General features: G+C 39.4%; 1 protein-coding gene across 2 annotated transcripts in view; it reads left to right on the top strand.

The window, feature by feature from the left end:
* Nucleotides 1-13,045, top strand: part of GPATCH2L (G-patch domain containing 2 like) — a 56,407-nt gene that overhangs the window by 31,784 nt on the left and 11,578 nt on the right. For both annotated transcript variants that reach the window (XM_033107664.1, XM_033107665.1), the window contains exon 9: nucleotides 7,670-7,764. In XM_033107664.1, the coding sequence (XP_032963555.1) occupies nucleotides 7,670-7,764 (95 nt within the window). The remainder of the gene's footprint in view (nucleotides 1-7,669; nucleotides 7,765-13,045) is intronic.

The following is a 13,045-nucleotide window of genomic DNA, read 5'->3' as shown; positions in this document are numbered from 1 at the left end:
AGATATGTGAATTAAGCGCTTTTCAGAAATAACCACTCTAGAAATACTTAAGGTTAGTGGTGTTCAACCCTGGCTGCACTTTGGAATCACCTGAGAAGCTTTAAAACATAAATCCATGCCGGGCCCCACTTCCTAAGATTGTGATTTAATTGGTCTGGGATGAGGCCCAGGCATTTGGCATTATTTTAAAGCTCCCAGGTGACTTCCAGTATGCAGCTGGGGTTAAGAACTATTGCCCTAAATGAATATGGTTTTATGACTGGTTCTCTGTGATTCGCTTAACGGAAATCCTGTTTCATAATTGGCACGAGCTCTGTGCTTTGATACTGTGAGCATGATTCCTTGTGGGAGGTGGGACAGTGGACTTTTCTTAGCTTTGGAGCACTGCTGCGGGTGACAGAGAGGGTGTTGGGGTTTAGCCCAGAGCCCGGCACGCAGTGATTACGAGGAGTCGTTGGCTGGGTGGACGGGTCGCTGGACAGCTGGCGGTTGTGGTGTGGTGGCTTCGATGGCTGGCCCTGGGATGTTGCTATTACATCCAAGTAGTAATACTTGGTACGGGTGTTAAGAATTGCTGCCGCTCAAACAGCAGATGGTGTGATTGGTGTTCTGATAGAGGCAGTGGTGTTGCTGTCAAGGACACAGTCAGAGAATGGTGATGAGCGAGTGCTGTGGGCAGCTTTCCTAAAATGAGAGATTTGCCGATGGTGCAGAGTAGCGTTTCTTACCATTATGGCCTCAGAAAACCAAAACTAGAACTTATCAGTGGCTCCATCTCTCCGTATGAGGCGCAAGTCACCAGCTGTAGTTTTTGAATGTCTTGTGGCAGTTAGTGTTCTCCAACTTTCCTGACCTTTCTTCTATTTGGGGTGATGGTTTGGTAATGGATCACCATTTCCATTTAGTCCTTCTTTAAGTTCTTAATCTCGTACTAGTGGACATTGGTGTGAGGCAGACCCAGGTAAGAATCTTGGCTTTACCTGGGCAAATGACTTAACCTCCCCGTACCTCAATTTCCTCATCTTTAAAATGTATTTATTGGGCTAGTGGTGATAAAAATGAAATAACATGTTTGAATGTTTCACATACTGGAAGCTGATATTATTATTTTTGTTACATAGTTACTACCCTACTTTGTCCTTAGGATAATTGGAGTTTTACGGACTTGGAGTTGGCGTCCAGAGCTGTTTGCTAATGAGATGTAGTACAGATTCTTGAGGTGCTTAAATGGCCTCAAATGGACCATAAGAGGAGCCATTTGGATACGGTTTGGGTAAAAGAGAGAGACCTTCCTGCCCACTAGAGATTTGAAGTATGATAGGCTGTGCTCATTGTAATTCATTTTATCTGTTCACAAACGTGATGATCTGCATATCAGAGTTGTGTGCCCAGCTGGCTGTGCCACTCGACAAGGAGTTTCAAAGAGCAAGAAGAAGACTCAATTCATTCTATTAATTTTGACCTTTGGAGCCACAGTAAACAGCCTCAGGTTTTACCTCAGGGCTTGGGGGAAAGAACCTTTTGTTAGTCCAGTACCTGTTGGGGATACTGTGATGTACAGCAGCTCTTGCTCACCTCTTCAGTGCCTTCGCTTCAGCCATGTGTGAGGAAGTTTTTCTGCTGTAATATTGTCACAGGGCTGCCCGTGCAGTCGGAGCTTCCCATTACACAGTCCGCAGTTCTTGAATCTTCTGTCCTGGTGGACGGTCTCGTTTACATCAGCGCTCAGCCAGCTGCCATCCCATAGCCTAAGTGGTGTAGTGGAAGCATTTTCTTTCTCTCTGTTTTCCATTGTAATATACCCATCTTTCCAACTGATGTGAAACTCTTCTGCTCCTGTGGGTGGCATGAAACAGCTTCATGATTTGTCATCCTTGGCTCCGCTGTGGGAAGTAGATTGCGGCGAGTTTTCAGGTGCTTGTGAGCAGTTTGTTACAGACTGCTGAGGGTTAGTTTTGAATGAAAACACTAGTGGCGTTGGATCTCTTCTTCTTAGATAAACCTCCACTGTGCCCTGGAATTGTGAAGTGGTTTTCTTTTCCTAGCTGCTTCTAGTGTCACAAGCCAGGTTCGTTTCTTGTGTGTAAGTCAGTGAAAATATTTCCCCTATTGGGTATTCAGTAAGTATCAGTTAACCCTGAAGATAAAGTCACATGTGAGGAAGGGCTGTGTCTACTTCCCTAGATTTAGTTCTGTTTTCCCTCATTTTACCCTGGCTCTCACTTTGCTTCTTCCTTAATTACAGCTCAGTTCTTTATGCATCAGCCTTCCCCCTTACGTTGTTAGCTCCCGGTGGAAGGGCCCTGGGCTCAGTCGTCTTGTGGATCCCATTTCTACATCCAGCAGAATGCTTTACACAGGGTAGGCCTTCAGACGTTGTTGTTAAAAATAACTGAGGTGAATAGATTAGTAATAAAGGAGAATAATTGGAATATGATATGTATGTCCTTTGGTCCTTGGAACTATCAATAATTTTTTCTTGATGTTACTTATTTGTTTGTGTTTAAGAAAAAGTACAGTAAATAAATACCTTTTCACAATGAATTTTATTTTTACTTCATGCAAAAACATGAAGTTTTCAATGGGTTTTAGAAATGAGGGATTTTTGAAGGTGAACTGTTCCTTAAATTAGCTTGCCATCAGCAGATAAAGACTGTTTTCTCTCCTTAGGTGTGACTCTAAACATCTTTGTTCTAAATCTAAAGCAGTCACTTCAGTTATTTTTTTGCCAACATTGGTTCTATTAAACATGCATGTGTTTCTCAAAGTAATTTTTTTCCCCTAAAAGTACATTCCTGCCCCAGGGACATAGTGATCTGCCCAGTTTCCTAAGTAACAGTGCAGTTTTAACAACTCACCTGATCTTTCAGTTACCTGCAGTAAAAAATAAAACAGAAATGTTGTGTTTACCGTGGATATACAGAATACTCTTTCAATTAATTGTTAATCTTCAGCATTCACCTTCACATTTAGGATATGAATGTAGTGGCTTCTCCTGAAGCAAGAATGTCTTTAAAGAGGGTGTTTGTCGCTTTTAATGCTCGTATCCCCCATAAATTCTTTTCGGCAAATGTTGCTGAATGTGATGCTTTAGGGGAAGTACTGACCTAGCCCTCATGCTGTGAAAGAAGCAGTGCCCGAAGGACGCTGAGGCCCCAGTCAGATGAAACGGAGCCAGCTAGCCTGTTTTTTCCTCAGGGTTAATTACTTATATACTAGGGAACAGTATTTTAATTTAAATTTATATCCATTTTAATCATTCTGTTATTCTTTAAGTTAAACATTTAGATCTTTTATTGACTAGCTTAGTTTGGGGAATTTGGCGTATTTTAAAATAAACGTATTACTGGTCCTTCTCCCACCCCAGCGTGCTGGGAGATGTGTATTTTGTCGAAACTCCATACGTCATTCTGATAATCATTTGTCAGTCCAATTGAGAAGGAAGTTTTCATAACTTGGTAGGGATTTTTAGCTTAAGTTATGCTTACGCCTTTTTTGCTTGCTGCATAATTGAGAGGAGGTCCTCTTTCCCACGTATAGTACGTAGTTTGCAACACAAAACAACTGTATGCTGCTCTTGAAAAAGTTTTTAAAAATCTAGTTCAATCTTCTACTGTTTCTACCTACAGGGAGGGGGCTCTGTGTGTTGGTGAGAAGAGGAAGGTCAGACTCTTTTTCCCTGTCTCTCGTGATACTTCACTTGTGCATTGTCCCTTTTCAATTTCTGTCTTGTGAGTAGACAGTGATACTGTCCGAATAAAATAACACAAATTGAAAAAAGAACACATCGAAAAGAAAAGGAGCCGCGGTGGTTAAATGCTCCGAAATGAAAATGGGGGCCGAAGGAGGTCAGTCTCTTTATTTTTCCTTCCCTTCATTAGGTTTTGATGTCGACAGTTGACTGATAGGGGGTTATTTGGGGTTTAACAAAAATTGGAACTACCTCTTGAATAGAAAGCTGGGGCTGCAGCAGTTGCCTGCCCCCATACTCGGGTTCCCAGAAGAGCTCAAGGGGCCCTTCCGATCCCATACGGGTTGCTTTTTATTCCTGAACAGGGCTGTCCTCATGTTCTGAATGTGCTCTACAGCATGGCAGGTTCCATTTCCTGTCTTCTTTAAATCCTCTTGCCCCAAGCACTGCCATCCTCTTTGCTCTCCCCAGCCTTGTTCTGGGTTCTCTTCCTCCTTTGTCCTCTAAGGTTCTTCCCAAGGAGACAGAGCCCTCACAGGGAAAAATAGATTTTCCCAAGCTGTAACTCTGCCATTACCAGTGCTCGCTTAAAACCAGAAAGAAGGGAATGTCTTACTGTGCTTCTGTAACAGTCTGGCTGTTTCTCTTCATCCCTCCCCACATCTTCGCTGGGAGGTACAGACATCCCTTCTGTACTGAGCCCTAAGCTGTGATGTTATTCTACCCCTTGTGCAATAGCTCTCTGACTTGAAAACGGTCTTAAGAGAAACGTTTTAAGAAGGAAGGAGCATTAACCTGGGTTTTGGTAATGAACGTGACTTCTCTTTATCTCTGCCTCAGTTTTTCTGTGATTCAGATTCTGTAACTAGAAGAGCTGTGCAGCGGGAAATAGTACTAGACCACAAGGTCCATTAGGGAAGAAGCTGTTTTATTCACCACCATACCCCGGTGCTCAGTAAAAACTTGGTGAACAATGGAAGAAGCAGCAAAACTGCTGAGTAGAAAGAAAATAGTCCACACAAAAATACATACTTTTACAACAAAATAAGGTTATTGACTTAATAAGTTTCATTACCTGGTTTCCCTGGTAAGCCTTCGGTTTTTTCCTGTTACAATCAGAGGAATTGCAAAAGTTGAAGGATTTAGGATGTTCAAGGTAACCATTACGAGTGGGAATGGGGTGGTAGAAGTAGAGCATTTACTGCCGAAAGAGTAACCGGCCGGAGGCTTAGCAGTTGGGGTCATTTAATGTAGGGACAGTTAGCCCTGAAGCCCTTCATGTCACTGAGCAGGGAAGAGGGGGGATCGAAGAACCATGGCCCAGAGGGGCAGGGCATCCTAGGGACCGCCTGGGCCTCTGAGTCCACAGGTGTCCCCACAGGACGTTGCAGAATATGGTGCAGTCGGATAGTGCACCTATGTGTGTAGTAGTGGGTAAGTCATACTTATTTTCATTTTACTAAAATAAATAAGCATTAAAAAACCACTGTATTTTATTTAAAACGGTTAAAACTTGAAACATTTTGGTGCATAAGTGGTTCTCATCTTTTTACTCCAAAATTGTCATTCCTTGAAAATGTGAGATAAGATACTGACTAGGTCCATAGAGGAGTGATAATATGTGCCCTTAACCATTTAACTGACATACATTAAACACGCAAAGCTGTGAAAATGTTGGATGGCATGTAAATAAAAGGCAGTATTTGGTTAGGTCAGCCCAAGTTAGTACTCTGGGAATATCTTAAAGCCCTTTTGAGTACTTTTCTTATGCATTTCACTTTGTATCCATTTCATAAAGCTCAGCATTTTGTAAACTTTGATAATGAAGAAGCAGAGTTTTTTAATTAATTGAAGGACAATATGCATACAGAGAAGTTTACAAAGAAATACATACTTGATGAATTTTCACGAAGTCCCATCCAAGTAACCAGCATCCATATCCAGGAGCAGAACATCATCAGAAAGAATCCCCGAAGCTCCTAGTCGCTGCCCCTCGTCCTCCACACCCTGGTGTTAACATTTAATCTGAAAAGTTTTGGAGCGTCCTTTAATGAGCTTGAGGTAAAGAAGTAAGGGCATGGATATAAACTGTTACCCTTTAACTGCTTTCTCTTTCGGAAGTACTTCAGGAGAAGCAGGATTGAATTAGACCCAAGTGCTCGGACAGTTGGAGTTGGGGTCTGAGTGTACGTCCAGTACCTTGTCTGTGGAAAAAAGGACTGTATCTGGTACATTTCTCTGTTTGGAGGAGAAACAAAATTTTGTAGTGTCACTTTCTTTTCTGCCTGTGTCTGGCTTCAAAGGGAATTACCACCTCTGCATTTAGACTAAAGACCTGTCTACTTTTGACGTTCTGTCATCTATCTTTCTTATTATTACATCAGCATGCTAATTTGGACTTACTCCTGGGCCTTAGGTAAGGTATGAAAAATGAATTGTTTTCCCTACTTTACACATTTATATTTACATTTTACATTGGGGATTTGGAATTAATTATTAATGGGATACTTAAAGTTAACTCTTCTTTCCATACAGAAGAAAGTGAGCAGTAAAAGTTGATTTGGATGGACTTTTCCAAACCACAGGCTTATATTTTAAATCTCTGCCTGTTTTTGTATTCTTGGCTTCTAAAAAATTTCTTAAGATTGGGGCCCCTCTGAATAGGAAAATTTGTCCATTCAACAGTTGTCTTGTTGCCTTGCTAACTAAGTTCCTTTAGAGTTGACTGAGGTTCCAGTTTTAAGCCATGAGACTTGATCCCCAGCTGGTTCTACCAGTTAGGGGTTCATCTGGTATAATTTTACTAAATTCCTTTTTATATGTTATGTACTCTAGCTATGTTTTAAAAATTGTGATAAAATATACATAACATAAAAGTTACCATTTTTTACCATTGTAAGTGTGTGATTGGCTATTTGGTTTTTAGGACTTTTATTCATAACAGTTCCAGTCAGCAAATATTTTATAGGGATTAGCTATGTACCTTCTGCTAAGGTGGGTAGATGATTGGAAAATTATGAAAGAAATATAAATATGGTCCCTATTCTCAAGGAGACTAAGCCTCATTAGGGAAAGAGATATGCGTACAGCAGCTAAATAATGATTCGTGATAGGTAAGGCCTTGCATGTGCAAGGAAAGCTTTGTGTAAAGGTGAGAATCAGCTTGCTCCTTCATCAGGGGCAGCATCTATCTAGGTCTGTGTTCAGGAAAATCCTGCTAGGGTGGCAGTATTTAGTCAGTAGCCAAGAAGCCACATATGCTTATTTACTTTCTTATTTAGTATACAGTACAATATATTCTCATTGTTTTATGTATAGTTATGAGAGATGAGGGACTGGGGAACTCAAAGAGCATGCCAGCTATTTCAGTGTGAAGCCCAGAGAGTCTTTTGCTTTTCTAGCTTTAAAGCTCTCACTGTTTTGTTTTTAAAATAAGCTGAACAGTCAGATGAGGGGACATGTTATTAGCGCATAATTTATATGTTTAAAAATCCCAGAAACCAAACTTAACTTGTGACAAAGACACCACTAAAAATCCAGATGTATAGTGATAGAAGGGTTAAACTCCCTATTAAAATTCTACACAAATATCTCTGTTCATGCAGCGTTAAACTTTTCAATATATTACCCCTTGGGAGTAGGTATTTCATTAGTGAGTTTAGAACAATTGCAGTTGTAGTTTTTATGAAAAATAATTGTACAAAAATCAGCATGTAATGAAACATATTTACAGAAATTAATCTCAAATGTCTGCTATTCTGAAATCAGGTGAAAAGTTTAGAATGGGTATATACTGTTAAGTAAAGAGTGAGTTATGATTAATTGTGAATAATCTTGTACTGACAAGGCAAAGTATGGCGCCTGCCTTGTTAGCATATAATCTGTAATGGGTCAAGGATTTCATCCAGGCTGAACATAATGTCTTAAACAATAAGAATTACAAAGTTAAAACAATATTTTCTTTCCTCACATCTGCAGACAGGCAAACATACACTTGGGACCCCCATGTTCACGTGACATCAAGAGGAAACGGAAACCTGTGGCCACAGCATCTCTGTCTAGCCCAAATGCAGGTAATTGTATGTAGCTATCATTTATTGAGCCCCTACTGTGTGTCAGGTGCTAAATTATGTTTTATATACCTTTCATGTAACCTTTGTAAGATAGGTCATTTTATTTCCATTTTACATGGGCAAACTGAGAATGTGAGAAATAATTAGCCCAAGATCATGCATATTTTAAGAATTCAAACCTAGTTCTCTCTGACCCTGAAGTCTATGTGTTTTCACTGTGTCACACAGCTTTCTTGAGTTTGAATCCCTGTGTTTCACTATCAACCATCTTCAGTCATCTGTGCTTTTGTTCTAGCACAGGTAAGAAATTAGGTCTGTGTTCAGGAAAATCCTGCTAGGGTGGCAGTATTTAGTCAGTAGCCAAGAAGCCACATATGCTTATTTACTTTCTTATTTAGTATACAGTACAATATATTCTCATTGTTTTATGTATAGTAGAGTGCTAATATTTTACCAGTCATGAAATTTCTAATTAAAAACAATTTTTCAAGTTAAAACCTTTAGTTTTCTGGGCAAAACTAGTTCATAGAAACCAAAATTGTGGTTATCTCTGGTAGGTGGGTAGTGACCACAAGAAGACATAAAGAAGCCTTCTGGGTTGCTGGCAATGTTCTATATCCTGAGCTAGGTGAGAATTACATGAGTATATACATATGTAAAAATTCACTGAGCTATATACCGTTATGATTTATGCACTTTACTGTATGTTATCTTTAAATGAAAGCAAAGGGGAATAGTTACATATTTATGTCAGCAAGAATATTGGATGTCTACAGATATTTTTCTTTGAAAAAGAGAATATAGTTAAATGTAATTAGTTATCCTAGGAAATCCTTTATATTATATCAATACAATTTAGGCTGTAATCCCTGGGATAAAAAGACCATATCTGTTTGTAGTACTATCAGAAATACCTAGTTATTTATTTTTCTTTTTTTTATTATGTAAGTTTCAGGTGTGCAGCATTATAATTCAACATCTGTATACACTACAAATTGATCACCCCAAAAAAGTCTAGTTACTGTCTATCACCATACAAATGACTGCCCTCTCCTCGTTCACCCATCTCGACCCGCTTCCCCACTGGTATCCACCGATCCCCAAAGTTGTTTTTTTTGATGATAGTGAATTCATTCTGTGGGAATTGAGTATATCATATTTTTATTTTCTTCAGAAAATATGTTATAATAAAATACTTTATATTATGTATAGATCAGAGCAATTGGTAGTTGAGAGTAGACCTATGACAAATAGGAAGCTCTTTCCCCTACCTTCACTTAGTAAGTTTCAACATGCTCTGAAATTCACCTCTTTAAGCTTCTGTTTGGGACAACTGCTTGATAATGGTTCAGACTGAGATTGTCATGATAATGGAGAATCTTAATCACAGGTCTGATGATTGTAGTAAATTTTTTTAGTGATTTCCACATGGCTATGCCCTTTGCATGCATTATTTCACTTAATCTTTGCAACAACTTTGTAAGGTAGATGCTGTTTTTATTCCCAATACGCGAGATATTTGAGGCTTAGAGAGGTTAATCACTTCCCCGAGGTCACATGGTCGATAAATTACAAAGCCAAGGTCAGCCGGGTTTCCCTCTGACTCTAGAGCTGGCCTCTTAAAGACCGCAGGTGTTCTGTCTTATATGGTAGCGTTGGTTCCAAACTATGACTTCACATCAAATCCCGGATCCTCATTCAGTCTATGGCATTGGAAACGTTAAAACACAATCTCCCCTCTTCTGTTTTTGTTCTTTTTTTCCTCCTTAATATCCAGCTTCTGTTTTCAGCTTTTAATTGCTTGTAAGAGAAGACCTGTTGAGAAGAGTTTAAAATCCTTTTTTCCTATTCAGACCGGGACCTGGCCTGGGAGGTAGTAAACAAGACTTGAGCATTAGACATTTCCCCTGCGAGCCCAACTCCTCCTCTCACTTGTTGGCTAAGGTTTGCTTCACTGAACGTTGTTTTTTTCTCCCCACAACCCGAGTGCCCCATGGAGGTGAAGGACATAGCCCAAGCCCGCGCCATCAGTCAGTAGAACAAATGGGCTTGCCCTGCCTAACATCGGGCCATCTCGGATTCCACCTCTTTTATAGAAATGAGTGATGAAGAGAGGTGCGTTCCGCTTTGCCGCTGTATTAATACACATCAGGGGCCAGCTCCTGGCACTAAATCACGCTGCTGCATACATCTGTTATCGGATTCTTCACCAGTGTGATGAACAAGACTGCAGATAGAGGCTTCCTTGTGTCATTCTTTATAGGATTTTCCTAAAAGAATAAATAGCTCAGATCTCTGCCAACACTCTCCCCTGTCACTGTGATGAATTCAGCTTCTTTCTTAAACATGCAGCCACAAATCTTTTCCCTTTCCCCCTCCCCCACTGGTGGAAAGTTTTGAGTTGAAATTGGCTGAATTTAAAGGTATTAATAAGGCTAGAGAAGTGAAGGAACAGAAAAGAATAGCATGCCTTCCTTGTCTTTTTGTACTAATATTAACAAAAAGCCAGGGAAAAGGACTTTTGCATAGGGTTGCTAAGTAGATCCTTCCTGAAGGTGGAGCACCTTTATTTTCTTCTTTTTATGTCCACTCCCCTTCCCATTATGGCTTTATTACACGCACGTGTCTGGTGCACAGAGCCACCCATGCGTCTGACTGAGTAACCCTGTAAACCTGCTTCTATGTCCAGTACACCAGAACAGGAAATGCCCAGCAAGCCGTTACCTCATGCTGAAGGGAATTTGCTGTACATGCTGTTAAAGACTATAATTGGAAGAGAAACAAATGTGTTGTTTTCTCCAAAATTTGAGATTAAGTAGCTATAAAAACATAAAGAACTCAGATGAAAACCAGACTTCATTTCCTTGAGATGATTTTCTTCATCAGAATGGCAGAACAGAGCCTTTGGTGTACCAATGCCATTCCTTCAAAAAGGAAACACTTGACTTCATGTGAAGGAGACTTGGGATGATAAGATGTTGAATTCAGAGTCCTGACTATTTTGGCCATTCCAAAAGCCTTTTCTGACTTGCTTCTCTCTGGAATAGGATATGTCTCCTTAGAGCATCAGCCGGAAGGGTACCCAACAGTTAACCTGTCAATTAGCTACATCAGATTCCAAATACCAGGCCAGCGATGCTAGACATGCATTTGCAAGGGCAGAAATTTTTATCTGTTTTGCTGACTGCTATACTCCCAGCAGCTAAACTAATACTTGGCACATGGACCGATCGCACTAGATATTTGTTGTATGAACACATGCATGGAATCTTAAAATAGAAACAGGATTGTCCTTAGCATTATTCTAACCCCGTGATCGGATTCAGTAGTTCCGTTTTAGGTTGGCCCTTGTCTCGGGAGCCATAGGACAGATTCTTACTGCCCACTATGTCTTTTTAAAATTAAAATGGTTTTTAAAGTTAAAAAACTTTTTAGTAAATATTGAATGGCTATAAAAGAGCATTTATAGAAGATACATAAGGTGTAAAGAAAAACAGTACAGCGAATATCCAAGTACCCACCATCCACTTTAAGAAAAAGAACATCACCTTTAAAATCTTTCTTCTACTCTCCTCAGAGGTATCCATTATCCTAATATATTTTTTAAATCACTTATCATTCTTTGTTTTTTTCAGATAGTTTTAACAGACATAGGTATCTCTAAGCAATGTATTGTCTAGTTTTGCATGTTTTTGAACCTTGTATAAATGGAATGTCATATTTTTATATGTTACAAGTTTCACCCAGTTATGTTCTTGGGATTCATTCATGTTTCATCCTGCCAAATATCCATTCATTTTTTTTTACTGCCATATATGTATGGTACTCCATTGTATGACTACAATTAAACATTCTTGATGGACATTTGGATTGTATCCCATTTTATGCTGTTGTGATGTGAAAAATACTGCATCATTCTGTGGGAGAACATGTGCAATAGTTTTTTCTGGACTACTTCACTCTCCTTAGGAGAGCTGTGTCAAAAAACAGGAAACAACAAGTATTGATAGAAGGATGTGGAAAAATTGAAACCTTTGTGCATTGTTGGTGGAAATGTAAAATAGTGCCGCAGCTCTGGAACAACAGTATGGCAGTTCCTCAAAACTACTATATAATCCAGTAATTCTGCTCTGGGTATATACCCAAAAGAATTGAAAGCAGAGATGCAAACAGATATTTGTACACCCATGTTCTTAGCAGCGTTATTCACAACAGCTAAAAGGTAGAAACATCTCAAATGTTCATTGCTGGATGAATGGGTAAGAAAAATGTGATATATGTTACACACACACACACACACACACATGCTCACACACAATGGAATATTATTCAGCCTGAATGCCTTCATTATTCAGAATGAAATTCTGATACATGCTTCAACATTGGTGAAGACATAATGCTAAGTGAAATAAGCCAGACACAAAAGAACAAATATGATTTTAGTTATGTGAGGTACCTGGATTAGTCAAATTTATAGAAACAGAAAGTAGAGTGGTAGTTGCCAGGGCTTGGGAGGGAAGGAGAATGAGAAGTTAATGTTTAATGGCTATGGAGTTTTCATTTGGGATGATGAAAAAGTTCTGGAGATGGATAGTGGTGATGGTTGTGCAGCAGTGTAAATGTACTTACTGCCACTGAACTGTACACTTAAAAATTAAAATGATAAATTTTAGGTTATGTATATTTTACTGTAATAAAAAATATATAGCAAAAGAGAGTTTTCTAGGGTAGGGCTTTTTCACTGTTGTTAATGACCATATAGTAGTGGTAAATACAGTTTTGTGAAATTTATTTTTAGTTAAATATGTGTGTGTGTGTGTGTGTGTGTGTGTGTGTGTGTGTGTGTGTTAGAGAGAGAGAGAGAGAGATTGATTAATTTGGGTTGTGATACCAAATGTATTTCTTGCTGTTGTGGGTTGAGTTTCCAAAACGTTTGGAAGCCATTGTCCTCAGGAAACTCTTGGATAATACTGGTTATGACCCACTAAACTGATTTTGTGACCCACAGTTTGAAAATTCCTGGAGTGGAATTCCTGGAGTGAATTCCTAGGTTACATTCCTGGAGTGGAATTATTGAGTGATGGGGTAAAAATGAAACTTTTCTAGATTTTGCTATATGTTAGTGTATATTTGCTCTCGACAGAGTTGTGTGATGATGGTTTGTATACTCTGCTCAGGGGACCTTTGGAAATGTGAGGACATTGGTTGTCAGCAGTGATTCGGCGTTCTTTTGGCATTCAGTGGTAGGGTCCAGAATGGTTAGTTTCCTTGTGGAAAAACG

This window comes from Rhinolophus ferrumequinum, chromosome 6, assembly GCF_004115265.2.
Source record: "Rhinolophus ferrumequinum isolate MPI-CBG mRhiFer1 chromosome 6, mRhiFer1_v1.p, whole genome shotgun sequence".
Classification (NCBI taxonomy): Eukaryota; Metazoa; Chordata; class Mammalia; order Chiroptera; family Rhinolophidae; genus Rhinolophus; species Rhinolophus ferrumequinum.
The sequence above is the reverse complement of the archived record's forward strand: the minus strand, read 5'-3'. Positions and strand labels throughout refer to the sequence as shown.